Here is a 20,127-nt window from a genome sequence, read left to right as displayed (position 1 = left end):
GAGAGAAAATGTTTTGAGAAACGATGTACAAATGCGCTTTACACAATTGATGTGTGTATGGATTGGGATAACAGTTGTATGAGCCCCTAATAAAAGGTTAAAAAAAGAAAAAAAAAAGTTCATAGAGATCCCTGGCCAGAAGTATAAAGACACAGACCTGCTAATACTTTTCAAGGATGATTAGTGTGCAAAAAAGAATGAAGAAAGCAAAACAGAGTCTAAATTATGAGATAAACAGCAAGAAGAAAAACAAGTTAGAAAATTTGAAATGAAATCTGTAGATTTCATTTAGGAAAGATGAAGTTTTGCTGAAGTTTTCAGGTTACTTAGATGATCAGACCTGTAGAGAAGGTTTGCACATCCTTTTAAAAAAAATCATTTTATTGGGGGCTCCTACAACTCTTACCATCATCCATCCGTCCGTCCGTCCGTCCATCCGTCAAGCACATTTGTGCATTTGTTGCCATCATCATTCTCAAAACATTTTCTTTCTACTTGAGCCCTTTGTATCAGCTCATTTCCCTCCTCCCTCCCCCACCCTCCCTCTGTCCCAAATCCTTGATAATTTATAAATTAGTATTATTTTTTCATGTCTTATACTGTTCAGTGTCTCCCTTCACCCACGGGAGGAGGTTATATGTCGATCATTGTGATTGGTTTCCCCTTTTCCCTCACTGTCATAAAACTTCAGGACTGTTTGGTTTGGTGCTTGTAGACCTTGACACCCACAATAAAAATGAGTATGTCTTCAGTTTTTTTTCATACCAGTTAAGGGGAAATTGATGGAATAGTGGTTCAGCTTGTTTCTCCCTGGGACTCTTCTGAGAGTATTCGAGCAGTCTTTGGAACTGCAGTATCTTGAGTTACTGAAGGTGGATGACCTATGGACCTTTTATGTATGTGACTGTGAACGGCTCTCTGCACTACCTTTGTGGCATTCAAGTCCTTTGCTTTGGCTTGGGTTTTAGGAGGGACAAGCTTCCTTCTTTGTACAATCTTAGTGAAGAGGCAAGGGATACCAGTCTCTGATTTACAAGTTGGTTAGATTTGAATAGTGGTAGATAATTAAATGTTCAGATAAAAATTATTTGACTAAACTGGTGATAGCATTGTAATAGTTTGCAAAAAAACGAAAAAGGTCATCCATGCCCTTTTTGGCCCTATCTTGCCACCCAGGGACCTATTAAAATGAATATTACCTAAGAACAATGAGGAAAAGTGCCTACACAAATAAACAAAAACAGTAACTGACACTCTTGTGGGGACATCAGTTTATTTTAAAAACTGGCTTTTTTTATCCTTAATCTTTTGAATAACATCATGATTTCCCCTAAATATGCATACTAGTTTTACTATTATATTTTATGACACACTAAAAAGTATTGAAATATTTTACTGCTTCTGTAAATGGAAGGCTAGTATCACTAACTCTAAATAGAAGACAAAATAAATGTAATAGAAGCAAAACAGTATTATTAGAAACCTGCTAGCTGCAGAAGGTGCTGAGTTTGAAGTCTGTTATCCTTTATTAAAGGGAGAGATAAGCAAGATTAGAGATATTATGAAGACAAATTGACACTTTACTAATAAGACTTTCACTATGAAATAGAATTGAAAGAGAATGAAAATTGGAATGCCTTTTCCCCACTTAGTGGTTTAGTTCACTGGATGTCATAAGGAAAGTGTGTGTTCTGTTTGTGTTGGGAGGAGTTCCTGAAGAGCTTCACGTTGGGCTGAAACATGGGGGCTGGACCTTAAAGGATAAGCGCCTGGACTTCCCAAGCATGTAGCATTTACAAATTTACAAATTTTGGAGACTTTTGGATGTGTTTTCTGTGGAACTTATGGCAGCAACAACTAAATTAGGGAAGTGGATAATTGTGGGAGATAAGTTTGGAGATATAAAAATAGAGACCTTATGGTGGACGGCTTGATGCCATGTAGCAGATTTTGGACATTGTTTTATAGGTAATAGAGAGTAGCATGACTAGATTTGTACTTTAGAAAGACCATGTATTTCAAAAGCAGCAAGGGAGGCAGATGATAATCTTGAGTATTTTCTAGTAAAGGGAGAAAGGTAATGTAAAATTTAGATTTTCTTAGACAAAATTAGATTTTCTTAGACATTTGGAGTAGGAAATATATTTGCCTTTTTTAAATTGAAATAGTACAAAATGTAAGGTAGCAATGGAAATTTCAAGTTGTAATCCTTGATCTTCATCAGCTACTACCTCTAGTCCTCACTTTCAGCCAGTAAGGGTGCCATATGCATGTCACAAATTGTTAATAAGCCTTCCTTCCTCTGTTACCTTTAATTTGCATTATTTACGGAATTTTTAATGGGATCGTTGTGCATTAGAGATAATCAGTTTATCTGCAAAAGTGTGCTTTATTCTAGACTTTAAACGCCATACTTGTGTGTGGTAATAATGTTCTTAGGTTGTGAAATTGACCTTTAATTTCACTTTTAACAAGTTTTTTACAAGTGTAAGTTCCATAAGATTAGCAAGTAGTCTATCTTTCAAGAAGTTTTGGTTATAAAGTGAGAAGGATTTAATTTCAACCAAGAGATATGGGTTGGAAACACCTGTGTTTTATATAGTATTTGAATGAAAACTCAAATTAAGTAGCTGTTACCACAACCAGAAAAAGTGTTGTATAGACTAATAGGCAAAAGGAACTCTAAGGAGTCAATTATTAACAACTGGGAATAAAAGTGAGAGAAAGATGGGGCCGTGTTCTTGTGAACAGTTGCAGTTTTGGACGCTCAAAAGAGCAGTTACACCTGTAGAGTTGCTGTGAGGCAGCATTGACTTGTTGACAGTGACTTTGGTTTTCTTTTTTGAAGTAAAAGTAGATAACTTTAGATTGATTGATTGAGAGCAAGGACTTCATTGGAATTGGACAGATAGGAGTCTCTTTGAATCTTGACTTTATAACAGTTGTGTCAATACTTTTTTCAACTGTTTAAATGAAATTTATGATAGTACTATGTTCAAGGAATTGTGAGGATTAAGTGAGCTTCTGGCATAAGTAGTCTTTTAAAATGTTACTTTAATGCTAATGTTATTATGAGTTTGTTACTGATATTAGTAATTTTCAGGAGTTATTTGCTAGTAACTGTATTTTCCTACCATTTTCATTATGGTAAAATTTTCCACTTGTAGTTAATTCATTCCTAAATTTTAGTTCAGCTTTCCCTGGTGGCAGCTACTACACCTGTTGGTATCTTGGAAGGGAGAACAATTATAAAGAGGTTGTTTATCTTTTACATTTTCAAATTCTTTTTCATAAAATAATTTTGTTTATAAGCAATGACTTGTTAAGAAGGATGTGGTATTAATTTTTCAAAACATATGGCCCTATATGCTTTGTGCTGAGCTTCTTCTACCTGCCATCAGCTATATTAGCACACACAATGGAGTTAGTACTTACCCACAGTGTTTACAGTCAGTGGGGGAGAGAGAGAAATAGAAATAAAATATCATTGTAATCTGACATGTACTACAAAACCATAGTCAGAGTATAGATCAGGATTCATTTATATTTTAAGTCTCTTGATTTTTACCCAGTGGTTTAGATGGCACATTTATACAACGATATTTTTAAAAGTATTATATGTAGGTATGCCACATCTGTTTTTGACATCATTCTGACCAGCTTATCAGAGAATGAAAAGCAGCAAAGTTTATTTATTTGTAAGTGAAGCTGTATTTGAAAACATATCTCTCAGTTTCATGTATTAGTTCATATTTTGCTATGTCATTGAAAACATTTTATGCTCTTTATCTTTATCTTGTACAATAGTTGAATTGTAATTCGACTGTGAGCTCCTTGAGATTAGGGGACCTGGCTGGGCTCCAGTAAAATTCATAATACACTTGTTGAATTTACTTGAATAAAAGCAAGAAGGAGGGAAATATTTTGTTCTATTTTTTATTATTAAAGTCTCTAATATTGAAAAAAAAATCTCTCATATTCATAAGTTGTTGTAGAGCAGTAATCATTTTGTACTTTGTACTTCCCAGTTGTGGGATCCAGCCCCACATCTGGATGGGTCCTAAGGATGGTTGTATAATTGAAGGGAAGAAATTAAGAGAGAGAAGTTTTGGGGTGCTCAAGTCTGCCGTGGCATCAGGAACCAGGTACAAGCAGTACAGGGAGAATGTATTTTTACATCACCTTAGAGTCCCAGGCAAGGCCCCCTAACTACAGGTAACCACATACTTAACAGAGTGGGCTACACCCTAACTTTAGGGTCTCCGAGTTCATTGGAGGAGTAACCTAACACTAGTGCTGGGGGCAAGTAATGGGGTGTGACTCCCCCCCCCCGAACAGAGAGAGCAATAGCAGCATGTCTGCTTCTACAGATAAAGCTGCTGGCCACATAGCAATTAGCCATGTGCTTGTAAGAAGTAACTTTAAGGTAGCACTATTATGGGAGGATATTGTGGGGATTAAGTTTAGTTATGAGAGTGTGATTGGGACTCATCTCTAACTCACAAGTGTGAAGACTTCCCTCCTCCTAGACTCCTGGCTTCTCAGGCTTAAAATATGAGAATAAAGAATTTGTCAGCATATATGAGGGGGTAGCCAAAAAAACCACAAAAACCCAAAAAAACCAAAACCAAACAAACCAGAAAAAGCTCCGCTGGGCTGAATGGACGAAAATGTCAACTTGTGGTGCATTTGGAGTTCCTTCCACCAGGTCAGACTGTAAATCAAGCTTTCTATTTAGAGGTTCTGAAAAGATTGAGTAGCAGTGTCTGACAAAAAACCCTGATTTATGGCAGATGGGGGAACTGATTTTGCCACTATGACAATGCACTTGCTCAAGCAGCCATCTCAGTGAGCCAGTTTGGGGCAAAAAACAACATGCCTCTCTTGCCCCACATGCCTGACCTCTCTCTGTGGGAGTTCTTTTTGTTTCCACAAATGAAGAGGGACATGAAAGGACAGCAATTTGAAGAAGTAGAAGAGATGAAGAAAAAAAAAACAAGGGAGGTGCTATCAGCCATCCAAACAGATGAGTTTGAAAAATGCTTCCAAGAATAGGATTTCAGATTGGACAAACATTAAGTGTAATAAAGAGTACTTTGAAGGTGATAGATAGTTTTGTAAAAAAAAAATTAAATACCTAGCTTTTAGGGGAAGTGTTCAATTTTTTGTTTTTTTTGGGGGGTGTATCCCCTTGTACTCTTTTCCTGTTCTTTTGTTTCTCCTACCCACTGAGATTTAGTTCACATATTGCTGAATTTTCTTTTTTTTTTTTATAAGTCATTTTATTGGAGGCACACACAACTCTTAACACAATCCATACATACATCCACTGTGTCAAGCACATTTGAACATTTGTTGCCATCATCATGCTGAATTTTCTTGATCGTTCGCTTTTGCTAAGCCATGAACAAGTAAGTAAGTTGCAGGTATCTTGATACTTCATCTCTAGATCCTTGAAAGTATGTCTCTTAAAATAACCACCATTGTATAATAATTCCAATATTATATCTCTGTGATTTGCTTGATTTCGCCCCCTAATCTAAAAATTTACTCCATATGTCATCCTTTTTTAAGAAGTCTTAGTGGCTCTGTAAGTTAGACATTGGGCTGTTAACACCTACCGGCCACTCTGCCAGGGACAGATAAGGTTGTCTGCTTCTGTAAAAATTTATGTTGTGTCAGAAACACCCTATATAGGGTTATTGTGAGTTGGAATCAACTCATTGGCAGTGGGTTTGGTTTGTCATTGTTATGTGTGCCAGATGTTTGCCTTTTTTTTGGTGACAAATATTTTTTATGACTAGTTTCAGATACCCACATCCTTAATCATTTGTTCTTTTATCTCTGTTCTACATTGTACAGACTTCTTATGTAATGCCCATAGCATGTTATGCAACTACATGCTTGCATGTCTGCTCCATTCTACTAGATTAGAAACTCTTAATGTACAAAGGATTTATTCTTTTTTTTAAATCACTGGTACCAATCAAACTAATTCCAGATACTGTGTCCCCATTTTATAGTTGAAAGAAAGTGAGGATCAGAGGATACACATTGTGTACCGAGAGTAACAAAATTAATTAATGAAGCATACAAATCTTTAAAAGTCCATTTTAGTATTGTTTTGATAAATAACGATGCCTCTCACAATTAAAACCATCTGAACATCAGTTCTATTCTCATTCTAGGATGAGAATGACTGAGCTTTCTACTCCTATAAGCAGTTACAGTATTAGAAACCCATTGGAGCTTACTATGAGTCAACATTGACTTGATGGCAGTTTGACTTTTTGAGGAGAAATCTTTACCAGAGCAAGTATCCTTATTTTTCTCCTTCAGAGTGGCTGGTAGGTTTGAACTGCCAACCTTGCTTATACTTGGCGGTCCCACTCTCCTTTTGATCTCAAAGGGTTTATTTTTTAAGGCATATATATCCTAGTGTTATTTATAGATTTGTCTATTGTTTGCCTAGAATTGCACCATGGGGGTGAGTTTATTTCCAAACTTGAAGGGTGACTCTAGAGCTGTTTGTCTTAGGGATTCCACCAATCTATCTGACTGAAGTCTGGTCCTTTTATGATTTTGAGTTTTGTTCTGTAAAATCTAGTCCAACTCTTACTGTATTCTCCGATCTCTTTTGGTAAACAATTTCAGTTGCATAATTTAAAATGTTTGTCCTTTTACTCCTAGTGATCAGCCTTTGTACTTTTCAGATTTGAAGATGGTGAAGCTAGATATTCACACTCTAGCTCATCACCTCAAGCAGGAACGCTTATATGTAAACTCTGAGAAACAGCTCATTCAGAGGCTCAATGCAGATGTACTTAAGACAGCTGAGAAGTTGTATCGTACGGCATGGATTGCTAAGCAGCAGAGAATTAATTTGGATCGGCTTATCATAACCAGGTAAAGAAAAGGCTTTGTGAACCACTATACTTTTGTGTTGATAACTAAAATGAATCGAATATATTTACACTAAAGTTACTTAAATCAACTTTCAAATGATTGACTTTAGTTTTTATTTTTTAACTTAAACACCATTAAAAAAAGTTATTATTAAGCATTAGCGTTTTATTCCACATCAATTAATTTTATATTTTTAAATATAAATTTGTAAATATTTTTATTGTACAGTAAATTATTGTGTTTTGCTTTTCTATTAATATATAGTCATACATTTTCATGTTTTGATATTATATATAATATTTTTTAGTTTTAGAAGCTACACATTTAATACCTTACTGAAAGAAAATTTTTGTCTGTAAGAATAGTAGTGCTATGACAAAATAACTGTTTATAAATTATCAAGGGCTCATGAGGGAGGGGTGAGCGGAGAGGGAGGGGAAAAGTGAGAACCTAATGCTGGGGGCTTAAGTGGAGAGGAAATGTTTTGAGAATGATGAGGGCAATGAATGTACAAATGCGCTTTACACAATTGATGTGTGTATGGATTGTGGTAAGAGTTGTATGAGCCCCTAATAAAATGATTAAAAAAAATACAAATGCAAAAAAAAAAAAAAAGAATAGTAGTGCTAAGGTAAAATGTTGAGAAAGCCAGACACAAAGGACACATTTACACGAGGACACGCCAGGAAGTTAATGGGAAAAATTACCATCTATACTCGAGTATAAGCCGATACGAATATCCACCAAGACACCTAATTACTACAAAAACTGCATTAAAAATGTGCTGAAAAGGCTGGTCCGAAGGTAGTGAGATCTCACAACGATTGCTTACAGTCAATTACTGGTCGACCTATTTGTCTACCCCCCCTCACTGCTGCACTTGACTAGTCTTAAAAAAACAAACAAAAACAAACAAACAAAAATGTGCTGAAAAATGACTTATACTCAAGTATATATGGTACGTTATCTTTTAATCCCATTTTTCCATGAACTTTCTGAAGCTTCCTCATAGTAGGACATTCAATAGGATGCAGGATTACTCTTAGATGAAAAGATCAGAATAATTGTTGTTTCTAGGCAGAGTGATAGAGACTGGGAAGGAGGAACATTTTGAATGATTAAAATGTGTTTTTCTTAATCTGGGTGGTTGTTGGTTACCTGTGTGTATGCAGGTGTAAAAGTTGATCAAAGGATTTATTTTTAAAAAAATATAATGCTGCTATGCATCACTGTTACAGTTTTTTTCCCCCCTTCCCATTTTTGGCTTTGTTTATTAAGGTTTTCAGCCTAGGCTGAAGAATTAGAAGTTTACATCTGTTCTATACTGGTAGGTTGCGGTTGAATAAGATGGAGCTAATGTATCTGATAAGGACTTAATTTCAATTATTTCTAGTAAGCTTGTGCCCATAAATAAGACTTTTTTTTTTTTAACCATAGCCAACTTTTATTTAATATAACCTTTACAAGTGAATCTTTGTTAGATCTACAAATTGGTACTTTTCACTGAATCTGATTTAATATGAAGAATTTGTCCTCCTTTAAACTAGTTGGTTTTTTTCTTTACACATTTGAGATACTGTTGTTCTAAAACTTTTATAGGAATTCAGAGTGATCTCATGGTGGGATTATAATCAACTCATTTCCATGTTTTGATATCATAGAAAAGTGTTATTATCAATAATATTAGTATTTGAATATATTTGAGCGCCTTCTTTTTTTTTTTCCCCAGTGCCGAAGCTTCCCCGGCAGAATGTTGCCAACATGCTAAGATTCTGGAAGATACACAGTTTGTTGATGGATATAAGCAATTAGGATTTCAAGAGACTGCTTATGGGGAATTCTTGAGTCGATTAAGGGAAAATCCTCGTCTTATTGCCTCCTCTTTGGTTGCGGGAGAAAAACTTAATCAGGAGAACACACAAAGTGTTATTTACACAGTCTTTACCTCCCTTTATGGCAACTGTATTATGCAAGAAGATGAAAGCTACCTCCTCCAGGTTTTGCGATACTTGATTGAATTTGAACTGAAAGAAAGTGACAACCCCAGGCGGCTTTTGAGGAGAGGAACTTGTGCCTTCAGCATTTTATTTAAACTTTTTTCTGAAGGACTGTTTTCTGCCAAACTTTTCCTCACAGCTACGCTACATGAGCCAATCATGCAACTGCTTGTTGAAGATGAAGATCACCTGGAAACAGATCCAAACAAATTAATTGAGAGATACTCCCCATCTCAACAGGAAAAACTCTTTGGAGAGAGAGGCTCAGACAGATTCAGGCAAAAGGTTCAAGAGATGGTGGATTCCAATGAGGCCAAACTAGTGGCTTTGGTGAACAAATTTATTGGGTATCTCAAACAGAACACATATTGCTTTCCACATAGTTTGAGGTGGATTGTATCACAGATGTACAAAACTCTATCTTGTGTAGATAGACTGGAAGTTGGGGAGGTCAGGGCAATGTGTACCGATCTTCTCCTGGCTTGCTTCATTTGTCCTGCAGTTGTCAATCCAGAACAGTATGGAATAATTTCTGATGCTCCTATTAATGAAGTGGCAAGATTTAACCTGATGCAGGTATGCCTTTGCTATTATTAGTGTGACATTTAGTTTAAAATCAGGTGATTGGGCAGTGGGTGGAACATAAAATATGTTGATAACTCATGTATTCCTACCATCCATTTACCTCAAACTGTCCTAAATATTTGCTTCTTAAAAAAATAATAGCAAATGTACTGAGCTTTTATAATATTGCAGTCATAAAACATTTAACTGAAGTTTTTAAATGAGATCCTCACTTGAATGTATAGTTGGTTGGGTTTTTTAGAACAAGTGTACAATTGTTTTTCCATAGTTTCAGAATTCGTATTGATTGAAAACTTGAGTGTCTTTTATACCTTATTTAATAGCAAAACCTTATTCAAGCTAATAACACATGAAGCTATTTGTCATTGTGTTATTCCATTTATATTCATAATATTCAATGCTTCGGTGCAGAAATTTTAGTATGTTTGATTTCAGGGTACAACCTTATACCCTATTGGGTGCATTACAAATATGTACTAAATTACCTTTCTGAAATATCCAGATCTGAAATACTTTTGGGCCTAAGTCTTTCAGAGGGTTTTTAGATTTGTATTAGTATTTATTCGTACTCATTTGAACTATTGAAATCATAATATTCTAAAACCCAAACCAAATCCACTGTCATTGAATCAGTTCTGACTGTAGTAACTATAGGAGAGCTTCAATAGACTGCTCCTTAAGGTTTTCAAGTCTGTAAATCTTTACAAGAGTAGACAGCTTCATCTTTCTTCTGCCAAATAATTGGTGAGTTTGAACTGCTGCTGACCTTTTGATGAGCAACCCAATGCTTAACTACAGGGTTTCTTCTTTCTTTTTTTGTTTCTTATTTCTTTAAAAGGAATAAGAATCTTTTTTTCCCTTTAATCATATCTTATCCCCCAGAAATATTGTGAGGAAGAAACTAGGTTTATTCAGAAAAGACTATCTATGGATGGTATATATTTTTAAAATAATAAATGCTTTTCATAATGTATTATATCTCTTTGGGATGGTTAATGATTACTATATAGAAATCCCTGGGGTGGGGATGCAGGGGATGAGGAGCTGATACCAAGGACTCAAGTAGAAAGCAAATGTTTTGAGAATGATGATGGCAACAAATTTGCTTGACACAATGGATGTATGTGTGGATTGTGATAAGAGTTGTATGAGCCCCCAATAAAATGATTTTAAATAGAAAAACAAAAAAGAAATCCCTGAAATAAGAATTAGGTTATTATTATTATTAAGTACTTTTTTAAGGGACTCTTACATCTCTTAACACAATCCATACATCATCCATTGTGTCAAGCACATTTGTACATATGTTGCCATCATTTTCAAAGTATTTTCTTTCTACTTGAGCCCTTGGTATCAGCTCCTCATTTCTCCCCCTCCCTCCCTCATGAACCCTCGATAAGTTATAGATTATTATTTTCATATCTTACATCATTCTCTGTCACCCTTCACCCACTATTCTGTTGTTCGTCCTCCTGGGATGGGCTTATATGTTGATCTTTGTGATCGATTCTCTCTTTCTGCCCCCACCTTCCCCCTATTCTCCTGGTATGTCTTTTCTCATTGTTGGCCCTGAGGGATTTAATCTATCCTGGATTCCCTGTGTTGCAGGCTCTTATTTGTAGCAGTGTGCATGCTCTGGTCTAATCCGATCTGTAAGGTAGAATTGAGGTCATGATAGTTGGCGGGGAGGAAACATTAAAGAACTAGAGGAAATGACACAATGGATGGATGTATGGATTGTTATAAGAGTTGTATGAGCCCCCAATAAAATGATTAAAACAAAACAAAACAAAAAAACTAGAGGAAAGTTTTGTGGTCATTGGTGCTATACTCCACCTAGACTGGCTCATCTCTTCCGTGTGCCTTTTGTGAGGGGATGTCTAATGAATTGTCTACAAATGGGCTTTGGGGCTCCATTCCTCATCTCCCCATCCCCCACATTCACATTGGTCTGATTTTGTTCTGGGTCTCAGATGCCTGATACCTGATTCCATCAACACCTCATGATCACAAAGGCTGGTGTGTTTCTTCCATGTGGGCTTTGTTGCTTCTCAGCTAGATGGCCGTTTGTTTATCTTCAAGCCTTTAAGACCCCAGACACTATATCTTTTGATAGCTAGGCACTATCAGCTTTCTTTACCACATTTACTTATGCACCCATTTTGTCTTCAGTGATTGTGTCGGGAAGGTGAGCATCACAGAATGCCGGATTATTAGAACAAATTGTTCTTGTGTTAAGGGACTACTTGAGTAGAGGCCCAATGTCCATCTGCCACCTTAATTCTTAACATATAGATATAAGTACATAGGTTTATTCCCCTCTCGTTATATATTAATATATTTATATATGTCCATGCCTATATTTAGACCTCTATAAATGTCCTTTGCCTCTTGGTTCTTTCCTCTATTTCCTTTTACTTTCCTCTTACTATCGTGTTCGACCTTCATTTGGGTTTAGTAATTCCTCGCTGTTATATTGTCCTTGATTAAGCTCCACTAGGCATCCTGTGCCCTTCTCTCCATTGATTTTAGCTCACTTGTTGTTCCCTTGTCCCTGGGTTGGTTGCCCACCCCATCCTGCCCCCCTCCTTGTATCTCCCATTCTCCAGTATTCCCCACTCCCCAACCGCCTTTTCCTTTGTTTTCGTCTCTGAAGAATTAGGTTTCTTTAATCATTTGTGCAATACCCAATTTATTTCTATGATATATTTATGGTTTTTTATTTTTGTCATTTAAATGGGTGTTGCAGCAATATTTTCAAACTTGCTTTGGTTACTAGTATTTACTAGACAGTTTATATTCTGTAGGAATATTTTGATGTTAAATTTAGGAAAAATATGCTTTATTTTGAGTGCTTTATAAACTACGTAGGGAAAAATTATACTAGATTGGAATAGTTTGTGTCAGCTTTTAATAAATAAAAGCCCCCAGGGGCAGTTTTATTTTGCCCTCTAGGGTCACTATGAATTGGAATTGACTCAATGGCAGTGAGTTTGGTTTTTTTGGAAGACCTGTTTTGTATGTGTGATCAGGCGGGATGAATTGTTGAACAGGTTTTCAGACAAGAATGGAAGGAAATTTTGTAAGGGTTAATTAATTATGTCTCCTTAACACTGTTTTGGCTTTTAGGTTGGCCGCCTCTTGCAGCAGTTAGCAATGACTGGTTCTGAAGAGGGAGATCCTCGGACGAAAAACAGCCTTGGGAAATTTGACAAAGTAAAAATGAATACTAGGCCATGTAAAATACCGCTTATAGAAAATTGTACCAGTGTATTAGTGAATTTAATTATTCTCTATTAAATTCTATGCTTAGATAATATTAATACAAGTGCTTTTCAATTATCTCGTGTGTGTGCGCGCATGTGGCACTATTGAATCAGCAACATTTAAAGGAAGAGGTCATAAAAGATTACTAACTCGTATTGAGAATCAAAAAACTCTTACGATTATTTTTTAAAGTTTATTTTAATAGAAAAGCTCAAATAATTAGGTATGTAAACTGATCACGGTGGTATAATTTTAAGGGTGTTATATAAGTTAATTATTTATGGTATTGTTCAGTTAATTAGTAAACACAAGTTTAATTGACTTTATTTGAGTAGACAGTATATTCAACTGGTTTAAAATTCAAAGTAAGCTGTGAAATTTCCCTTTCAACCCTAGTTCTAGTCTTCATTTCCTCCTCAAAAGGTTGTTGATATGATCAGTGTTTTATGTATCCTTCAGAGGCCTATATGTATACCAGCAAATTTCGACATATGTTCTCCCACTCATCCCACCCCTCTTTTGACAAGTAGTGTGTATATTGTTCTGCATCATGTTTACTTCACCTACCATAATATCTTGAAAGTTGTTCTATATATGTTGAAAAGTTAACATTTTTTTCGAATTGGTTGTTTGAGATATAAAACTTTTTGCATATTTATTTATCTTAAGCAGAAATTTTTATTTATTTTATTTTTTAAAATCATTTTATTAGGGGCTCATACAACTCTTACCACAATCCATACACACATCAATTGTGTAAAGCGCATTTGTACATTCATTGCCCTCATCATTCTCAAAACATTTTCTCTCTACTTAAGCCCCCGACATTAGGTCATTTTTCCCCTCCCTCCCCGCTCGCCCCTCCCTCATGAGCCCTTGATAGTTTATAAATTGTTATTTTGTCATATCTTGCCCTGTCCGACGTCTCCCTTCACCCACTTTTCTGTTGTCTGTCCCCCAGGGAGGAGGTCACATATAGTTCCTTGTAATCGGTTCCCTCTTTCCTACCCACTCTCCCTCTACCCTCCCTGTTTCGCCACTCACACCACTGGTCCTGTAGGGCTCATCCGCCCTGGAGTCCCTGTATTTTCAGTTCCTATCTGTACCAGTGTACGTCCTCTTTATTTTAAAGGGGAGTTATTTCATTGTCTTATTTTATTTTATTTCATTCCTAATATTATAAAGGGGAGATATTTCATTGTGAACTTGTCCTTTTTTAAATAGAGTTGTGTTGCTGCTTTCCTTGATGTTGTCATTGGGGGCCGTGCAGTGGAGACACCTCCAATGTCCTCTGTTAATCTTCTGGAAGGATTGAGCCGAACTGTGGTTTATATAACCTACGGTCAGCTTATTACTCTGGTAAAGTTTCTACTGTTTATGAGCATTCTTTCAAAAGTTATTTAGCTCAGCATAAGTACATTGCCTATTTCGTGTTTGAAAATCTGATTTTGCTAGCTAATCGTCTTTCACTTTTGGCAGGTAAATTTTATGAAGAGTGTAATGTCTGGAGATCAACTGAGAGAGGATAGAATGGCTCTTGACAATTTATTGTCAAACCTACCCCAGGCCAAGCCAGGAAAAAGCAGCAGTTTGGAAATGACTCCCTACAGTACTCCTCAACTGTCTCCAGCAACCACTCCAGCAAATAAAAAGAATCGATTACCCATAGGTAAACAGCACTTCTCATCTTAGGACTTCCTCCTAAATGTACTGTTTCTCTGACTGCTTTTGTCATTGGTTACTGTTTCAGAATATAGCTTTAGATAACTTGAAAATCTTTCTCTTTGACTTTCTAATGGTAATTTATCTTTTAAAAATACAAGCACATTAGCTAACATTTGTCAGTAGACACCAGTTTTATCTTATAACTGATTGAAAAATACCACGTAAAGTGTACTTTGTTTACATTACTGTTGTAAAAAATCTTTTGAAAATGTTTATTCATGCATAACATTTTGTAGCCCTCTGTGTTTTACAGAGTTCTAGATAAAACTGTAGTAATCTTACAAGGAACTTGGTGGTATAGGTTACACTTTGAGCTGCTAACCAGAATGTAGGAGTTTGAACCCACAGGGGAAAGACTTGTAAAGACTTACAGTCTTGAACCCAACAGGGTAGTTCTAATCTGTCCTTTAAGGTTGCTCTGAGTTGAAATTGACTCCATGGCTGTGAGTTTGTGTTATTTTGGAATCTAGTAATAGAATAAAACAATTTAAATCATATTCACCAATAAAGTAGATAATAATTATTCCATTATTATTGTCTACACACTCACACATAAATTGAGCATACATCATTATGTACTACACATTTCATAAATACTCTATAATTTAATCTCCTCCATGCAGAAATCCTACAAGGGTAAGTATAATCAAGTGCTATCTATTAGACACTGATAATATAAAGACCATTAATATATACCCTATTCTCAAGTTAGTTGCTCATAGTTTAATTGGGGAAAATAAAACACCAGTAGTCTTTAGTGTACTTAGTGCTCTGATGGAGGTAAGCATAATAGTGAGTTTAACAACAGTTAACTTAGTGGGAGAGCGTAGTATCAGGAGGATCCTGGAGCAGATGAAAATTGTATTTTATCTTGAAGGATAAAAGGGAATTAGACAAAATAAACAAGATATCAGTGAGTGTTTAGGTGAAGCGAGCAGGAGTATTATAGTGCCAATTTCTTAGTGATAATTAAGAGTTTAGTAACAGTGATTGTGAATTGTTATTGTATTTCATTAATTTTAAAGAAGGATTACATTTTCAACTTCTATGAGCTTCTTTATTAACTTACAGTTTCTTAAAATTAGTTTACATTTAATATAACTAGTATATTCAACAGAAATATGACCTCATAGGACTATAAATCTTTGGTTTTCATCATCCTAAAATAGGAATTTTTAAGAATTTTAAATAGAAAAAATTATACTCAGTGGTTTTAAAATATTGTATTATATTTATAACCTGTGAACATTTAGAAATAAGTGATTTTGAAATACCAGAGAATCCCCCACCCTTTTTTTCACTGCTATGTATTCTTTAATTTTTTATTATTTAGAACTGTCAATATATATGGGTCTGGTGGAAAGTAAATTTCAAATACTTGCTCAGTAGTATTTTGTATAGTCGTTTGACTTGGTCATTGCACTTACATATATTTCTAAAAATGTACCATTGTTCAAAGGGTTGGTTTTTTTCTATTTAATGCTTTCGCAACCCAGGACAACAGTTAGCCGCCATCACTGCCTGGGATTCCTCAGCCACCAATCTTACTGCTCATATTACTCTAGTAACCCCATTTGGTGGGTAATAGGTTGTTCTTCCTATTTTCATATACTTTTTATTTTAAAAATAGTTGATGAAAGTATGCTCCATATGCATGTTACTTTTACTGTGTAAATTGTCATGTGAAATTTGATTTTATTTTCATAGTCATAAAGTTTGTTCCTTATGATTCATCTACATATTTTTGAAGCTGAATTTAACAATTAATTAGAAGACAATGAGGGCCATCAAATAAAAGATGGGAATGACCTTATTTTAGACTTAGAAATTGGTGTGTACTTTGAATATTGAAACTGAAAATCATTAATAAATGGATCTATTGTGGAGGGAAGGTGGTTTATATTTATGATTCCTTCTGTCAAAGTAGGTCAGCTTTTGCTCAAAGTAAAGTTGAAAAACTTTTGTTACTGTAGGAAATAGTGTTTTTTAGTTAATACATTAACCACTTTTTAATGCATGAGTAAATATTTTATACTCCTAGAAAATATTATTCTGTACTGAGGTTTTCTGTCTTGCATTCTGATTGCATTGAAATTTATGGCCCATTGAAATTTATCACAGAACTCTAAAAGTCTTAGAGAATTTTTCATAAACTAAATCTTCAGAAGATACTTCAGTATCTAAATGTTCTTGAAAAATCAGGGGATGGCTCTTTTGAAATAAGAATACAAATATTACTATTTAAAAAAAGTGTTAATGTTTTATGTATATTAGTAGAAGGGACATCAACAGTAATTAGATCCTTTATTAATTTAGTATACATCCATAAAGCAGGAAAAAACATGTCCAAACATATTTCAGCTTTATCAATAGCTACCTAATATATTCCTTTACATTCCATTAAATTTTCACATGAAATTTTCATGTGCTTATAAGTTTAGTTATACATGGGATACCTGTAACAGTTGAATCCTATTATAGGAAAAATATTTCAAAGGATCTTGGAAATAAGATGATGCTTTTCATGTCGCCCCAAGTCTTAAATTGATTGGGACGTGTTTGCTGTTCTTCAGGTGTGATCATCTATGTGGCTTTCCCTGTCAGGTGGACTTGGATCATTGTTTCTGATGATCAGTTTTGAAGGAGAATCTGTATTAGTCATCAGTAGAGGAACTGGGAAGATAGTAGTCTTTTTTTTTAATCCATATTTTCATCATTTTTTTTACTGCACGAGCAAATGTTTTATACTAATAGAAAATATGTTTTTGTATTTGGTTTGCAGTTTTCTTCCTTTTGTCTTTTTCTCTAAATTATTTTACTTGAAAAATTTTTTAGCGACTCGGAGTAGAAGCCGTACCAATATGCTAATGGACCAGCATATGGATCATGAAGGATCATCTCAAGAAACCATCCATGAAGTACAACCAGAAGAGGTTTTGGTCATTTCCTTAGGGACAGGTCCCCAGCTTACTCCAGGGATGATGTCTGAAAATGAGGTATGAATGAATTGTTGCATTTAGCTTAGAGTAATCAAGGTTAAAAAATTAAGGAAAATTTTTCTAATAAATGCTCACTTTTAGAAATTAATTTACTTAATTTAAGCTAATATGCTTTCATGTATAGTCATAATTATCTACAAAAAGCCTGTTGTGGCATACCAACCATCAAATGCTAAACTTTGAACAGCACTGGAAGCATATCACATTAATACACCTTTGGCACAGAAGCCAGTGTAGATAACACACCAAAAGGAATTTTCCTGGTAGTAGAAGAGATAGAAAGCCAGGACATTGTAGTATGGAAATTGAAGGAACCCAGTTGACCAGAAGGAAATCTTTTGATTATTTTTTTTTCTAATGATATACTAGTGGTATTCCTGCTTTAGAAGGATCCAAAAGTATTTCCTTGAGAAATACTTTTCTATTATTTGGCTGGTCAGGAGGTGATGGAAGCAATAACAGAGGAAACCTAAGAAGTTAAATATTTTGAAGTATGAGTTGGGTGTGAAAATCAGTTTCAAGATATTTATAAGCACAAGAGTTTGGGACAGAGACAACAGAAACAATCCTAATAACCTAAGGGTTGGAGCCTCTTGTGGATTTTGACATCTTGAAAAAGCAGTAAAAAGTTGTGTATTCTCATTGAGTGTAGTTAAACAATCAAGGCTCTCAACTTCATACCCCCCTCCCTTACCAGTTATTTCTTATCATTTAGGAGAATCTATTCCAGGCTTTGAAAGAAGCATCCAATTATAAAACTCCAAAAATGCACTGCCATTCCGACACATAAAGTAATGGTGGTGTTTAGTAAACTTGCATTTGTGGTTATGACATATGACATGGTTAGTAGGGAAGAAAACTCTCAGTGTACTAGGGAGCTCCAAACTTCACCAGGCCACCCAACAAGCATTGAATAAGTTGGCAAAAATTATTGGAATCAACTCTTTCAGAACTCTGGGATATAAGTTAATCAGTCTTCACGGGTATGTTTCAGTGGCATTAAATATGTTCAACCATCCCCATTAAATATTCCAAAATTTTTCATCAACCTTGACCTGAAGCTCATTGGCCTTCTATCATTATATCTTCCTTCTCGTTTATTTCTTGCCTCTGGCTATCATTAATAAACTTTGATCTCTACAAGAGCGGGCAGGGGCTTCAAAAGTTCTTGGGAAAAAATGGAATTAAAAGATAATGGAAAATTTCCTTGAACTTCAAAAATTTGCCTATTCTAGAGATTTCATGGAAGAAGGATCATATATTTTTCTTTTTCACTCAACATAATCTGCCTCTGGGTCGACTCCTACCACTGCCTTTCTTTTAAGAGCCTTGTGTGTTAACCATTTGCACTGTTCAGTGACTCCCTAATAATGAAAGGGCAATGGAAATGCATAGATTCAGGTTATTTAAAATTGATATTCTTTTATTCCAGAGGTACTTAAAATGCTTGATCACAACTTTGTAAATTGGTTCTAGTTAAAACCATTTAAGATGAAAAAGAGCTTACGTGTAGATTTGCTGTGGTTTATTTCTTATCAGTACTCTTTAGCTGTGATAAAACCTGAAGTTGGGATTTTGCTTTTTAGGTCCTAAACATGCAACTTTCAGATGGAGGGCAAGGCGATGTCCCTGTTGATGAAAACAAACTCCACGGTAAACCTGATAAAACCTTGCGCTTTTCCCTCTGCAGTGATAATCTGGAAGGAATATCTGAAGGTGAAGGGTTACTTCATTCAAGGAATTGTATAATTCAAGTAATAGTTGTTTAATGTTCTTTAAAGGAGCCTTATAAATTATAAATGTACCATCTGTGCCTGTCACTGAGGAGAGTAAAGAAGTTTTCCTCTAATGAGCTTGAACAGTCTGCTGTAAAGATTTCTATTTACCTAAAATGAAGATTGTAAGTGACCATGGATGCTGTAAGATGAAAAAGATACCAATCTTCAAGACTTAAATAGAATATTAAAATTCTTATTGTATGTCTCCAGAATTAATATGTACCAGAAAGCTTAAAATAATAAAAGTTAAAGCAAGGGAAAAAAATATGTACCAAAGCTTATAAGAGCTCCTTTAGAGGGATAATATTGCATGTATAAATGGAAAAGATGGACTCATAAGTATTTCGGAATATTGTCTCTAGTTTTTAATGTTTTGTCTTTCTTTAGTCATACATTCTTATGCACATTTTTATGAATCAGAAGTAAACACTGGAAATAGGAGTAAGAAAAACATTAAAAGTTAGGGACATGTCTTCCATGTACTAGGACAAATTTTTTAAAAATTATTTTATTGGGGGCTCATACAATTCTCATCACAATCCATGCATACATCCATTGTGTCAAGCACATACGTACATTTGTTGCCCTCATCATTCTCAAAACATTTGCCTTCCACTTTAGCCCTTAATATCAGTCGCTCATTTTCCCCCTCCACCCCCCTCCCACCTCCCCCATGAACCCTTCCTAATTCATAACTTATTATAGTTTTGTCATAAGTTACACTGTCCGACCCCCCCGCCCCCTTTGCTGTCCCTCCCCAAGGGAGGAGGCAATATTTAGATTCTTGTAATCGGTTCTCTCTTTCTACCCCACATTCCCTTCCCCCTCCAGGCATCACCCCTCTCACCACTGGTCCTGAAGGAGTCATCT

At 35.3% G+C, this 20,127-nt stretch overlaps 1 protein-coding gene across 10 annotated transcripts in view; it reads left to right on the top strand.

The window, feature by feature from the left end:
* GAPVD1 (GTPase activating protein and VPS9 domains 1) overlaps positions 1–20,127 on the top strand; it is an 82,707-nt gene that overhangs the window by 11,338 nt on the left and 51,242 nt on the right. For 4 of the 10 annotated variants that reach the window (XM_045290173.1, XM_045290175.1, XM_045290172.1 and 1 more), the window contains exons 2-9: positions 6,714–6,906; positions 8,636–9,479; positions 12,618–12,704; positions 13,980–14,114; positions 14,235–14,424; positions 15,977–16,057; positions 17,316–17,476; positions 19,066–19,195. In XM_045290173.1, the coding sequence (XP_045146108.1) occupies positions 6,722–6,906; positions 8,636–9,479; positions 12,618–12,704; positions 13,980–14,114; positions 14,235–14,424; positions 15,977–16,057; positions 17,316–17,476; positions 19,066–19,195 (1,813 nt within the window). In that variant the 5' untranslated portion in view covers positions 6,714–6,721. The remainder of the gene's footprint in view (positions 1–6,713; positions 6,907–8,635; positions 9,480–12,617; positions 12,705–13,979; positions 14,115–14,234; positions 14,425–15,976; positions 16,058–17,315; positions 17,477–19,065; positions 19,196–20,127) is intronic. The other 6 variants (XM_045290179.1, XM_045290177.1, XM_045290176.1 and 3 more) reach the window with 3 other exon arrangements.

This window comes from Echinops telfairi, unplaced genomic scaffold, assembly GCF_000313985.2.
Source record: "Echinops telfairi isolate 266 unplaced genomic scaffold, ASM31398v2 ScPeMD7_32;HRSCAF=126, whole genome shotgun sequence".
NCBI classification, from domain to species: Eukaryota; Metazoa; Chordata; class Mammalia; order Afrosoricida; family Tenrecidae; genus Echinops; species Echinops telfairi.
Note: the sequence above shows the minus strand (reverse complement) of the source record. Positions and strands in the feature narration are given on the sequence as shown.